This window comes from Dreissena polymorpha, chromosome 3 (assembly GCF_020536995.1).
Source record: "Dreissena polymorpha isolate Duluth1 chromosome 3, UMN_Dpol_1.0, whole genome shotgun sequence".
In the NCBI taxonomy this organism is placed as follows: Eukaryota; Metazoa; Mollusca; class Bivalvia; order Myida; family Dreissenidae; genus Dreissena; species Dreissena polymorpha.
Genome location: NC_068357.1, coordinates 131,780,334 through 131,794,893, shown reverse-complemented (window position 1 = coordinate 131,794,893; position 14,560 = coordinate 131,780,334). Strand labels below are relative to the sequence as shown.

The 14,560-nt window shown below is 35.5% G+C and overlaps 1 protein-coding gene across 1 annotated transcript in view; it reads right to left on the bottom strand.

Moving 5' to 3' along the window:
- Positions 1 to 12,830, bottom strand: part of LOC127871474 (macrophage-expressed gene 1 protein-like) — a 28,010-nt gene extending 15,180 nt beyond the window's left edge. Inside the window, exon 1 of the mRNA XM_052414429.1 lies at positions 12,448 to 12,830. Coding sequence (XP_052270389.1) covers positions 12,448 to 12,785 — 338 coding nt within the window. The 5' untranslated portion in view covers positions 12,786 to 12,830. The remainder of the gene's footprint in view (positions 1 to 12,447) is intronic.
- Between the last annotated feature and the right edge of the window lie 1,730 nt (positions 12,831 to 14,560).

The following is a 14,560-nucleotide window of genomic DNA, read 5'->3' as shown; positions in this document are numbered from 1 at the left end:
ATATTGTAGAAATTAACTGCTACACAATTATCGTATTTAACGGGTACCTGCAAATGTAAACTCCGATGTAATAACGTGTAAAGATCGTGCGTTTTTGCAGTGATCGAAACATCATCGTGAAAACAAGCAATCGCGTTTGATCATAATACGGATATAAAATACTTGGGTAAAATAAATGTATAGATTACGGTTTAATAAAATGCCAGATTTGTATCCCTCATTATCACTACAAAAGAGTTTTCAATATAGATGTGCATTCAAAGACAGTTCAATTCGCAAAATATGAAGGTGTTTTTTTCCATTTGAATGATAAAATTTATTAATATTTTCATTAAATGTAAACGAAACGAAAATTCATTCAATGTAAAAGAAAATTACAACTACATTTGAAGATTGTAATGTATTGCGCTATTTTAGGGCTTTGTTTTATAACTGATTCAATGCACCTCTTACACTAAATTTCGATCGCTAATGAAAAATAACACTATCGCATCCACACCACTTATAATTATAATCAAATTATTATAGGTTTTTTTATTTTTGAAATATCTGTTAGATAAGTACTTTCTGTGTTATTAGCGATTTCCGCCATCAACATCGCAATCAATTTTCTGGGAGCCGCCATCTTGAAACGTTCGCGCCGAACTTATCGTTCAATAAGACAGAATCGCAAACGAACCATCATTGGCGAACGTTCGCTGTAACTGAACGCACTACAGTTCTGTCAATCACAATTAAAGACTTAAGAAGAGAAGAAAACATAAAGGCGGGAAGTGCCGTCCATGATTAGCTTGTCAGCTGTACATGATTATGGCAAGCGAAATGCACATTAATTCCTTAAACCACGGTTTAACAGTTAACTATATAGTTAAGAGACTTTGAATCCGGGTTCAAAGTGCCGTTTGCACATTAAATCATTAAACCCGAGTTCAAGAGTTTGAACTGCAGTTCAAAGTCTCTTAACTCTATAGTTAAGAGAGGACCAATGAAATCGCGGCATTTACCTTCTATATATAGCTAATTGTGGTTTAAGCTCCGCTGATTGGTTGTCTCTGAATTATGTAGATAAGAGATTTGTATCTATTTTTAGACACACTTTGAACTGCGGTTCAAACTCTTGAACTCGGTTTTAAGGATTTAATGTGCAAACGGCACTTTGAACTCGGGTTCAAAGGCTCTTAACTCTATAGTTAACTGTTAAATAATTAATGTGCATTCCGCGCGTCTTAAACCCAGTTTAAGACTTTGAACCGCAGTTTAAGACTTTGAAAAATAGGTTAAGACTTGTAGGTGTTTGGTTGTCTTTGCACATTAATTATTAAACAATTAACGCCCGTCGTTTCGTCATGTGATTTGTTCCTGACGCATTTCTATCAAGATGGCGGCGGATGAAGTTAGTGAATTATTACGTACGTTTGAAACAGCATTCCAAGATATAGAAAGAAAAATTCAAAGTGGTTTTGCAAACAAGGCAGACTTCGTCAAACGTGTGAGGTTATTGCAGCAAATAAGGTTATATTTATATATTTTCTTTGTGACCCTTTTATGGTATAAATCTGATAGAAATACCCCTAACCGAAATACAGTCGATTCGGATTGGTGTACAGTTTGTCAATCAGCTCTGGAAAATCAGCAGTTCCGATAATTTGTATTTAATTTTCCATAATGCCCCAATAAAAACAAAATGATAAGTGTCTAAGGTAAACATTAGGGAAAGGAATAAAGTAACAAAGTTTTAGTAAGAAAGCTTTTGTATTATGCTTACAGGGGGGATAAATGCAGCAAAAAGTTAACCAGAACTGATTGAATGAGTTATGTTTTGAAATGCGCATATGGAAATAGAAGGCTTTATTATTTTCAAATACAAAAATTGCTGATTGAAAACAAATGTCATGATAATGTTTTGAAATACTAATTCTGTAAGTTGAATGATTTTAAATAATTTTCCGAAAAAGTGAACTTTAATTGGCTATTTTTGACAAAAAAACTGCATATGCCGTCTGGCCTAACCTGTTATCATACAAAATAAATGTTACCCTTTATTTTTACATCATCTCACATTGACACTAAATCCCGAAAGAAATTATTGTGGACTGGACTTGTGAATTAACGTTTTTTGCCAGATTATTCTAAACTGGTTGACTGACTGTACAGTCAAGTTACCATTACCGGATCATTACCCATAGCGGATCACTTTGATGTTCAAGACCATGCGTATCGCGATAAATAGTTGACATTTTTAGATGATATTTTGCACACAGCATCTTCATGGTCGTTTTTTTTTTCAAACACATTGATTGAGTCGTAGTCGGAGCTATTCGTTGTCAAACATTTTGGTATGCTTTGGCGACATGTATATACGACTTTGTTGACTTCCGTCTCGTTTCCAAATAGAGGTTTAACATTATACGCGGCCACATTCTAAAACTCTGTTGGAAAGTAAAGAGTTTACGCATTAATTTAAAGGCCATTTAGTAGTCTTTCTTCGTGCAAAAGTCCGTTTCAGTTTTGATTCGTGTTTAAGATTTTGCAACACCTTAAATGAAATGAAGAATTAGGGCAATAACGGATCAAGCGTGATAATATGCGTATTGATAATATAATATATTAAAATATATGCACATCTTGTTGATTCTTTCAATAAATGATCTCACTCGTAATGTTTTATTTATGTTCAATGTTCAATACCGATGATTAGATATGATTAAAACAATTAACATGGTTTATAAGATGCCCATCTTTTCGATCTATTTAGGTTTTTTAACAGATAATTCACACAAGAACACCATGCGAAACGTGTATATACAAGATCACATATAGAAAACAATACACAAAATAATGAATATTATTTATAACTGACAATGTAACTTGGTCATTGTAAACAACACAGTTCATGTTTCGACAATTCAAATAGCATATGTTAGATGCCCCCGGAGTGGTTTCGATCACGTGATCCGTTATGGCTACAACTGATCCGTTAATGCATGAATTCTGCGGCGAAAAAAAGGTATCACAATAAAATTTTGCCTGCGATTAAAAATAAAACTATGTGCTGAATCAGTAAGCAAAGTAATATTTAATCAAACTGGTGTAAAAGAAGTCTCAAAACATTTATTGCTTTTCATCAGAACAACTTTATTACGCTACTGATCCGGTAATGGTAACTTGACTGTATAACGGATAGCTAAGCCTAATGACTTCGAGTCTTATTGCAACGTATGCATAATGCATTCAGTAATTAAATCATTAAACCTCGAAAGACAAATGTCTTTCTTATTGAAACATGCCAGCGGTTTTAAATTTCCAACAAATATTATTTGTTTACAGCGCGAATGTCATGGTATACTGATTCAGCCATTACTGGATCGCTTATTTCTGCGTTTAATAAGACCGAGTTCATGGAAATCGCTGCACACTTGATGAAGTAATAGCTGTTCAAAGCGATGCACCCTATATTCGGGTCATTTTGAGTTGAATACCTTGTTATATTTGATAGTGAAAATAGTGTTTTCAGAGAAATTGATTTTTCGTTATAATTTGATTTTTTTCCATTCAAATCGATGTTTTTACTTATTAATATCATAGGAGGTTTTGGTGATTCCGATAATGACGTCAGGTTTTCACATGCGCAAGTTTTGGCCGTCAAGACAGCGGCCATTTCGCTATTGTTTGCATTTGATGAACCGCATCGTGATACGGTTACCATAACAATCTCTATTTGGCACATCTTCGCGACCATTTTTAAGAACAAAAAAATATTCAGAAATGGAAATTCTTTCAGAATAAATTGAATTCAATGAACGAACACAAATAAGGACGAAAACAAAGAACAAAAAGATTGATTTTATGTAATCAACATATAGTATTAACTGATTTGAACCATTATATGTTTGTAAAAACTTACCTTGTTACAGATTAAATAAATCCTCTTGATAAATGTAATTGTTTTTATTTAATTGTTCACACGAATTTTTACACTCTTTGTTTAAGCCTTTTTAACCCAGTGTTTAATTGCCCCTTTGTTCATCACTAACCGATTATCTCGATATGATCGGATAATGTCCAGACTAAAACAGGGTGTCATAAATCCAGGAATACGACAAAACCCCTCCCGGATAAAAACCCTCCCGTCATTTTCATAGGGGGAGAACGAAAACCCTCCCATGAATAAACATGGGCGGGCAAAAACCCTCCCATTAAAAAAACGGGGGTGGACAAAATCCCTCCCATGAAAAAACGGAGGCGGACAAAAACCCTCCCGTAAAAGAAGTTTTACACTTAGTGTTGCATTCATTAATCCGACAAAATTACCCATTGTGTGTATTGTGTATTTTGTTTTCAGGGGTGTGAAATTGAAAGAAAATGTGTATCCATTAACTGCAAACATACCGCTTTCTAATGTGCATATATATCCGATAATCCAATACGATAACAACATCAATTAAAACATAAAAAGAGGCTATTTATAGACAAGTGAATTTAAATTTAGATTGAATGCAAAACGATACAGTGCAACCTTTAATCGCGTCATACGCTCATTCATGCAAAAAACGTGCTTTCCGGGAAGTTTCTGAAAACTTTGCGAAAATGAAAGTAAAATTCTGTGAACAACTAACAATTCGTTAGCATGTAACTAATTTGTCTTAATTACTTATTTTATTTATCTTTGACTGTAACGTTTTCAATTGTTTTTTTGCAGACAATATATAAAGCATACTGTATTGTCAAATATGTCAATGATTCGGTTATTTAGGCCCACTAAACAGCTAACCATAACAATTAACTAGTTAATGTCATACAATAATATATATCAAAATAGCAAACTGTGAATCTGCAACTGCGGACAAAAACGCTCCCGTGAAAGCAATCAAACACCAACAAATGTAATTGCTTCACACATTGTTGCATTCATTAATCCGCAAAATACTCAAAATAGCAAACTGTGAATCTGCAACTACTTTGAGTTTTATTAGTTTAATCAAAAAATCAATTAAAACCAATTAAACGCCGACAAATGTATTTGCTTCACACAATGATGCATTCATTAATCCGAAAAAATCACTCAATGCTGACAACATTTGCTCAAATATCATACTGTGAATCTGCAACATATAAAAAAAGCAATTTGTTTGTGTTAAGGCATACATCCAAAATGGAAGTGAAGACTCGCGCACAATGGCTTCGTCTACACTAAGAAGAAAACGTCAAAATCGACTATACGCTGGGAATGTTCTCAACGCGCGACAAAGTCTTGTAAGGGCGCTGTAGTCACGGACATAAATATGACGACAATAAACTTATTCACAAGTCACAACCATGAGGGAGATCAGTTTCACGTCGAAGCGATGAAGCTGCGTGAAGACAAACGAAATAAAGAATGTCTTGGGAAGCCTGTGTCCACTTCTGTTATTTTTGCGATGATGAATAAAAAAGAAACACGACTTTGATGTTCTTAATGCACTGGCCGGCGCACAATTTGATATTTAATGTATTTTATATAAACACCCTACTTGTTATTCATACAAAGTAATCATGAAAATCGTAGTTCTTATCATACTAAGTAATAATAAAAATCTTAGTTCAAACATATATAATTGACGTCAATTGGGTGTAAAATAACATTTCAATTCGGAAATATTTTAATTAGTCAATATATAGTGTAATGTTACCTACTGAAGTGAAGTCACTATTACAAAATATAAATATCTCGGATAACCGACTACAAAATAAATACAAATGTCGGAAATGACATTCGGAAAAGACCGATTTCGGATTAAAAATTCATAAATCATCGTTGGTACTTGAATTCGTGGCTCAGATTTCACGGGAGGGTTTTTGTCCGGTCCCGTTTTTTTCATGGGAGGGTTTTTGTCCTCCCCTGTTTTTTTTTCATTGGAGGGTTTTTGTCCGCCCCCGTTCATTCATGGGAGGGTTTTCGTCCGGCCCCTATAAAACTGACGGGAGGGTTTTTATCCGGGAGGGTTTTCGTCCGGCATTCATAAATCCAGGCCTTTCCAGGGACCTATACTTGTGTAGGTCCCTGAATAAAGTTAAACCACATGTTGCAGGTCATTAAACACAATTTATGATGCCTTCATGTCATCTCTTGGCATATTGAGCAGACATTTAAGCCAAAGTTTAAAGCCAAATACTAAACAGTTGCTTTAATAAAATATTTTAACATGTTTAAACAATGCTTGTCAGCATAGGATGGCATATGCCCCTTTTTTTCACAGTTTTCGAAACCTAAACGCAAAGTGTAACGGAAAGACAGACGGACAGTGCAATCACTATATGCCCACTTTCGGGGGCATACAAAAAGATATTTGTCCGAAATGGATGAACATGACCTACATAGTATTATAGTATATATACTAGACAGTTTTAACATAATAATAACGTGTTTAACGGGTACCAGCAAATGTAACCTCTGCTATTACGCTAAAAGATCGTACGTTACTGCAGTGTTCGAAATATCATGAAAACAAGCAATCACGATTGATCACAATAGGGATATAAAATACTTGCGTAAAATAAATTAAAAGTATAGATTTATGGTATAATTAAATGCTAGATTGTTGTCACTCATTATCACTAGTAAACAGATTTCAATATACAAGTACATGCAAAGACAGTTTAATTTGTAAAATATGCAGTTTTTTTCATATATACGCACGGAAACCCCTTGTTCAGGACCGTGAAACCGGTATTATTATTTATTGACCTTTTTGCCATTCCATAAACCGTACTCTTAATTTAAGTGTATGCTTTATTGAATGGCAAAAAGGTCAATAAATGGTAGGTGATTACGATTGAAAAAAACACGTTAAGATGTAGACTTTGTATGTACAAAAGTGTATTTCGTTATTTATCTCCACAAAAAAGGCCGATTTATTCCTAGTTTACAAATGTGGTTTACCTACTATTAAACAATCGCCCCTTATCTAGGTTTTTTTGTAAAGTTGATCAATATTATCGATATGCATGTTGTTGCAGAAGCCTATCCTTAATATGTATAATCATTTTTGTAATGTATTTGCTTCATTTGCCTGAATAAGACAATTTATTCAAAATGTACGAAGTATACTTCCCAGGACCCTACTTCATAAAGTTTTTAAGGCAGTTTTCATTACCCCTTCGGAGGCCTCATTAAAGCATTTTGAGTGTGTCCAAGAGTATGATATTGCTGAGATCACTCAAATACTGTCAAATTCTTGCTTTAACCTATATTCTTATGGGCCCGCTTCATCAAACATCGTATGACAAATTTAGCATACGATACGAATTTCAAAGAAACATTATTTTAACAGACCGAAGCATATTTTTGCTAATTTCTAGTAAAATCATTTATTTCATCATTTTCTTACCAATGGCTTATATCTTGCGAAGCTATTTATGAACAGCTTGTATATTTTAAGTTTTTAAATTTAAGTTATAAATTAAGATTGTCGTACGATCTTTGATGAAACGGTCCCATAAAATTATAAGTTAAAGCAATAGTGAAAGAGAATGTGGGAAAATGTAGCTAGAAATGGTTTTGAACATGCATAATTGTGTCGTGTTCTGAGAAAAATTGGCATAATGCTTGTGCGTGAAGCGTCGTCCCATATGGCAAGCGGTTCGACGCATAATCCCAAGAAACTAGGTTTCTCATGAGAACCTAGGTTCTCAGAATGAGAACCTAGGTTCTCAGAATGAGAACCTAGGTTCTCATGAGAACCTAGGTTTTCAAATGAGAACCTAGGTTCTCATGAGAACCTAGGTTTTCAAATGAGAACCTAGGTTCTTTTGAAAACCTAGGATACCAAACGAGAACTTAAGTTCTCAGAATGAGAACCTAGGTTCTCATGAGAACCTAGGTTCTCATGAGAACCTAGGTTCTCATGAGAACCTAAGTTCTATGTGTCTATGAGAACCTAGGTTCTCATGAAAAACCTAGGTTCTCAAGCGTAAACCAAGGTTTTCAAATGAGAACCTAGGTTCTCATGAGAAACCTAGGTTCTCATGAGAACCTAGGTTTTCATGAGAACCTAGGTTCTCATGAGAAACCTGGTTTCTTGGGATTTCATAAACCTTGGTTCTCATGAGAACCTAAGTTCTCATGAGAACCTAGGTTCTCGTGAGAAACCTGGTTTCTTGGGATTTCAATAACCTAGGTTCTCAGAGAACCTAGGTTCTCTGAGAAACCTAGTTTCTTGGGATTATGCGTCGAACCGCGTGCCATAATTAACCTCCACCAGTTGTCTCCCATTGCTTGGTACACGCTGGCGGCATATGTGTAACATGAATAGAAATAGGCGTGAAACCGTGAATGTTTCTCCCCAAGAGCATTTTCTGAACAATGTTCAGACAATGCTCAGTAATATTCTACGAAACTTATCTGTTGAATATTTGTGACCACAGGCATTAGCCGTCAGTGACCGCCTCTTGTTCATGTTTCCGTGCATGGGTGTTATTTAGGAATGAAATTAGTAAAGTAATCGGTCGACATTGGTCTGAACACGTTAATAAAAAATTGAACTGTTTATGAAATACATCTTTAATTGTAAATATTATTTTGAGACTAAAAATTCAGATCAATCGTTACATAATATATTGTTACAGCATTAAATGAGTTTCAAATATTCAATTCCCTTGTTCGGGCCTCAAACGACTGTACGGTACAGTTTTCTATTTTAAGTTTGTCTGTGACCTACATGTAGGAAGCAATCATTATGGTATAAAATACAAGTTTTATCCCTATTGATTATGTGTAATAATGTATTATTCAATAGTAAGATATCGGCAACACTGCAAGAAAAACTTATGCGCTAAAGACTTTGCGAACATATTTCAATAACTTGAGATATCTGCAAAAATAAAGTTCTTAACGGCGTGTTTTCATTCTGTCCAGCCCGTGTGTAATCATATGTGAACCCCATTGATCCTGCGCCCTGAATAATATGTGTCCCGTATTCCAAACGAGCAAGTTTACGCCGTCCGACGCGTAATTATGAAAACCTAGGTTCTCTAAGAACCTAGGTTCTCAGAGAACCTAGGTTTTCAGAGAACCTAGGTTCTCAGAGAACCTAGGTTTTTCAAAGAACCTAGGTTCTCAAGAGAACCTGGGTTCTATGAGAACCTTGGTTCTCATAATGAGAACCTAGGTTCTCATGAGAACCTAGGTTTTCTGAAAACCTAGGTTCTCAGAGAACCTAGGTTCTCAGAGAACCTATGGTTCCCAAATGAAAACCACGGATATGACAAGCAGTTCGACGCATAATCCCAAGAAACTAGGTTTCTCATGAGAACCTAGGTTCTCATTCTGAGAACCTAGGTTCTCATGAAAACCTAGGTTTTCAAATGAGAACCTAGGTTCTCATGAGAACCTAGGTTTTCCAATAAGTACCTAGGTTCTCATGAAAACCTAGGTTCTCATTTGAAAACTTGGGTTCTTGACGCCATGTGCAATCTTCAAGCGAGAACCTAGGTTCTCATTCTGAGAACCTAGGTTCTCATTTTGAGAACCTAGGTTCTCATGAGAAACCTAGTTTCTTGGGATTATGCGTCGAACCGCTTGCCATAGTCCCAGATTAGCCTGTGCAGATCGCACAGGCTAATCCGGGACGACACTTTCCGCATTGACTTGATTTTCGCTAAGAATAAACATCATTTGAACGAAACATTCCACAAAAGCAGAAAATGTCGTCCCTGATTAGCCTGTGCGGACTGCACAGGCTAATATGGGGTAACAATTTACGCACCAGCATTATGACCAGTTTTCTCAGAACGCGACACAATTATGTTAATGATTCATTTTATAGTTTGTTAATTTCATTGACTACAAATTTGTATTATTATGTCTACCTTGAGGTTGTTGTACATAGTATTATTATGTTACAAATATAGTATTTTCTGTAAACAGTATTTGAGTGTGTCAAAGAGTATGATATAGCTGAGATCACTCAAATACTGTCAAATTCTTGCATTAGCTTATATTCGTATGGGCCCGTTTCATCAAACATCGTACGACAAATTTAGAATACGACACGAATTTCAAAGAAACATTATTTTAACATACCGAAGCATATTTTGCTTATTTCTAGTAGAATCATTTATTTCATCATTTTCTTACCGATGGCTTATATCTTGCGGAGCTATTTATCAACAGCTTGTATATTTTTAGTTTTTAAATTTAAGTTATAAATTAAGATTGTCGTACGATCTTTGATGAAACGGTCCCATAAAAATATAAGTTAAAGCAATAGTGAAAGAGAATGTGGGAAAATGTAGCTAGAAATGGTTTTGAACATGCATAATTGTGTCGTGTTCTGAGAAAACTGGGCATAATGCTTATGCGTAAAGTGACACTTTCCGCCTTATCTGGATTTTCGCTAATAAATGAACATTCCGCGCTTGTTAACCCCAGTTAAAGACTTTGAACCGCAGTTTACACTCTTGAACTCGGGTTTAAGGAATTAATGTGCAAACGGCACTTTGAACTCGGGTTCAAAATTTCTTAACTATATAATTAACTGTTAAATAATTAATGTGCATTCCGCGCCTCTTAACCGCAGTTTAAGACTTTGAACCGCAGTTTAAAGTCTCTTAACCCTATAGTTAAGAGAGGACCAATGAAATCGCGGCATTTGCCTTCTATATATAGCTAATTGTGGTTTAAGCTTCGCTAATTGGTCGTCTCAGATAACAGATTTGTATCTATTTTTAGACACACATTGAACTGCAGTTCAAACTCTTGAACTCGGGTTTAAGGATTTCATGTGCAAACGGCACTTTGAATCCGGGTTCAAAGTCTCTTAACTATATAGTTAACTTTTAAACCGTGGTTTAAGGAATTAATGTGCATTTCGCTTGCCATACATGATGATATATGGCGCTACATGATGCATATGCACTTAGACCAGTAATTGCATAGACTGGCTCGATTTATTTTAAGGTGTTCAATAATATTACCAGTACACAATACACATGAACAAAACAACGAAATCACATGTTTAAACAGGTTCGTTACCAAAGAACTGTACATTTCAATATAGAGTCATGTGACTTCGTTCCTGCATTTGCTATATATTAACTACTGTACACTGTCCGTCTATTGAGATCAGTGAGTATTTCTCTTCCGCTTTCACCAATTCAGAAGTAATTAAGTAATTGACTTCTATCGACAAAGCAGTATAATTATGTAGATGGTATATCGTTGCCTACTTACATCGCATCAGTGACATGTACCATTAAACACAGGTGGAAGTAACGTACCCTGGATAGTATTTTTTATTTTTTATTTTTTTAGGGTGCCCAATATATTTAAATAAATATATAAAATCAAGTTTAATGAGAAAACAATTGACAAAGAGCCATGAAAAAAATCCCCACCCTCTGATATTTGAATCATAACAAGGTCATTAACTAGAATTTATCATAGACCTGTCTTCGCTGGCCGCAAAAATGTCAAAAGTAGCTTTAATCAAAAGCATCCATTGATCCTCCTATGGGCAATTGGACAACCTTTCAAAATATTGCTCGGTTTTCGACCGACTGTGAGTTAACGGCTGGACAGATATTTTTGAAGTTAACTTTTTTTTGAAAGGTTGTCCGATTGCCCATAGGAGGATCAATGGATGCTTTTGATTAAAGCTACTTTTGACATTTTTGCGGCCAGCGAAGACTGGTCTATGATAAATTCTAGTTAATGACCTTGTTATGATTCCAATATCAGAGGGTGGGGATTTTTTTTCATGGCTCTTTGTCAATTGTTTTCTCATTAAACATGATTTTATATATTTATTTGAATAAATTGGGCTCCTAAAAAATATATATATGAAACATACTATCCTGGGTACGTTACTTCCACCTGTGCCATTAAAGGGACCTTTTTACAGACTTTTGCGTGTTTTGAAGTTCGTCATTAAATGTTTTAAATTTGATAAGAGTGAACATGGGAACTAATTATGTCCAGTATAACACAAAATTAAAATTAACGAAAAAAAGTTATCAAAAACTGGGCTGGAATCACCGATTCTTGGAGTACAAGTCTAGAGATGAAACTACTCGACCTTCCGTGCCTATAATCGGTTCTAACTATTTTAAACCTTATATACGAATTCTAGTCATGTCACAAACTATAACAATAACGTCAGAACTCTCCAAATTATTCAATCGTTTCACGTTTGTAACGCTTTATAATTTTCATATTTTAAATCGTCAAAAGATGCACATAATGGAAATTTTAGAGCACAGCAAATGTTTGGTATTACATTTTTCTGGCAAATATCATAAATACAACGACAATTTGCAAATCTGAAACTACTGTTTTTTATTTTGTCAATTTAGAGTGATGTTAACATTAATGATTAACTTTATACCATTTCCAATCGCACCAAATGCATTAAAGGTTTATTTTTAAAAAAACGCCCTCTATTAGAACAAACTAGCTTTTAAACTTCTTACCTGGAGAAGTTACTCCAGTGCTCGTAAAGGTTCGCGTTGGTCTCAACGTTGCTTGCCTTCATAGGAACCGTGTAGACTCCATCCGGTAACAGGAAGCGACCGTCCTCCGTTGTGCGGCACTGGGAGAAGTTCAGCTTCACAATCATTCCCATGTCTTTATTACGGAGGTTATCCCATCCGCCGCCGGGCAATACCTCAAATCGGTACCGTGGTTCCTTGTTGCCCCGCAGACAATGCCTCGGGTCTCCGGGCGGATAGACGTCAACGACGGTTGTGTTGTCCGCGCTCGCACCGCTGGCAAAAACCAGGGCACAAATCAGCCATGATGTGAATAACATTTTACATGAATCTCCTCTGGGCAAAGTGCCTATTTATGCATGTTATATAAGCCTCCTTGTGACGACAAGGAAGTTTAAACTACTCAAGCAATGAGATGTGTTGTACATTCTCTTCAAAGGGGATTTTCGTCGGTTTTACGCTTAGCTTTACCTTGCGTTACCCAACAACTAGTCGGTATTTAATAACAAAGAGAGAAGGTTTTTTTAACGATTCGCCTTACATTTGATACGAAATAACAAAATGCATGTATGCAATTGAAAACAACAAACAATTAGTAAGTGGCGTTGATGTATTAGCAACATGCATTTAAATGCGATACAAGTATATATCAATTGTCAGAATAATTGTATAACTACAGGTATATCTGCCAATTAAACAATTGTTGTTTGTTTTAAAAAAAAAAACGTTTGAACATGTCTTGAACAGCTGAACACATCCTCCGGCAATGCAGGGACCATCAACCATTGAGGTATTTTTTTATTTGGCCTTATCATGTGAGCCTCCAAGAGAAGATATACGGACAGGTGACCATCACCATAAATCCGTCCGATCCCTTGCCTCCTGACTCGAAGTTTACTGAATGTCCAAAATAGTTTAGAACGACACGCTGACTGCGTATGTTGATCAAAGCGCTGAAGGCACTCAAGTTGTTCGCTATTGCATAATTTAAGACGCAACTCATTTTTCAAAATTAATCGCAAGTTTGAAATGAACACACGCCATTCAAAGAGTGTGTCATAACGCACGGGTCGAGATTTGTGTGCACTTTTTATCATCCTATTTATTTCGTAAAGACATCTTAGACAAAACATGGCCCTTTTTGGACGTTCTGAAAGCATAGAAAGTATGATGAAAACGGTAAAAAGAACTGAATATAAAGACAATTTGCAATCACCATCATATTAAATGAATATTGTTGGAATATCGAATACCTATCTCACTAAGAAAATCATTTCATGATGAAAATTCCCTGTACAAAACTTTTGATTTTTGACACCATATACAAATTTAAAATACACATGTATACTATAAGATAATTGATAAAAATGAATATATAAAAAATCTGCGAGCAATACTTTTTACTCACGAATTAGGTAGTCATAAAGACAGCCCTGTTGACCCGTACTTTGTTGTTTATGCATTACTTGTTACCCTAGCAGTTCATACGGTGTCAACAACTCTGACCTAAACATAGGTATAAAGCACTAATGCGCTTTTTCGGCGTAGCTGTTTTACCCAGCTTTTCACCTTAAATGACTCTTACATAACGTCAGCAGACACGCGTGAATATTTTCGAATATTTCATAGGCTGATTCGAGATAAAACCTCTGAACTTTGGCTACATCACCGTGACTGTGCTCAGCGCAAAGGATGTAGCACTGTTCAGTATAAGGAAGTCCGTACTACTTTCTGTATGTTCAAACGACACAAATTGTTGCCCAGTTACAATTACGCTTTAAAACCCATTTCGCAGAATTTCAAGGTCAGTACTCGCTCACTTAATCGTCCGGGGAATATATAATTGACTATCGATAAACACAGTTTTGCTTTCAAGATGAGAAAACAAACATACCCGGAATATTATAGTGTCCCGATAAGAGGAAAATCGTTTAATTATCCAACCCAAATGTTTGCCGTACTCGGTCAGCACGTCTGGAAATCGTTCCTGAACGCATTGATAGGCTGCACTTATTTACAAGTTTGCTATTTTGAATTCAATTTTGTATCGAAAAGCATTGTTCTAAAATGTGCCATTTACAATTCGCAAGGAGAT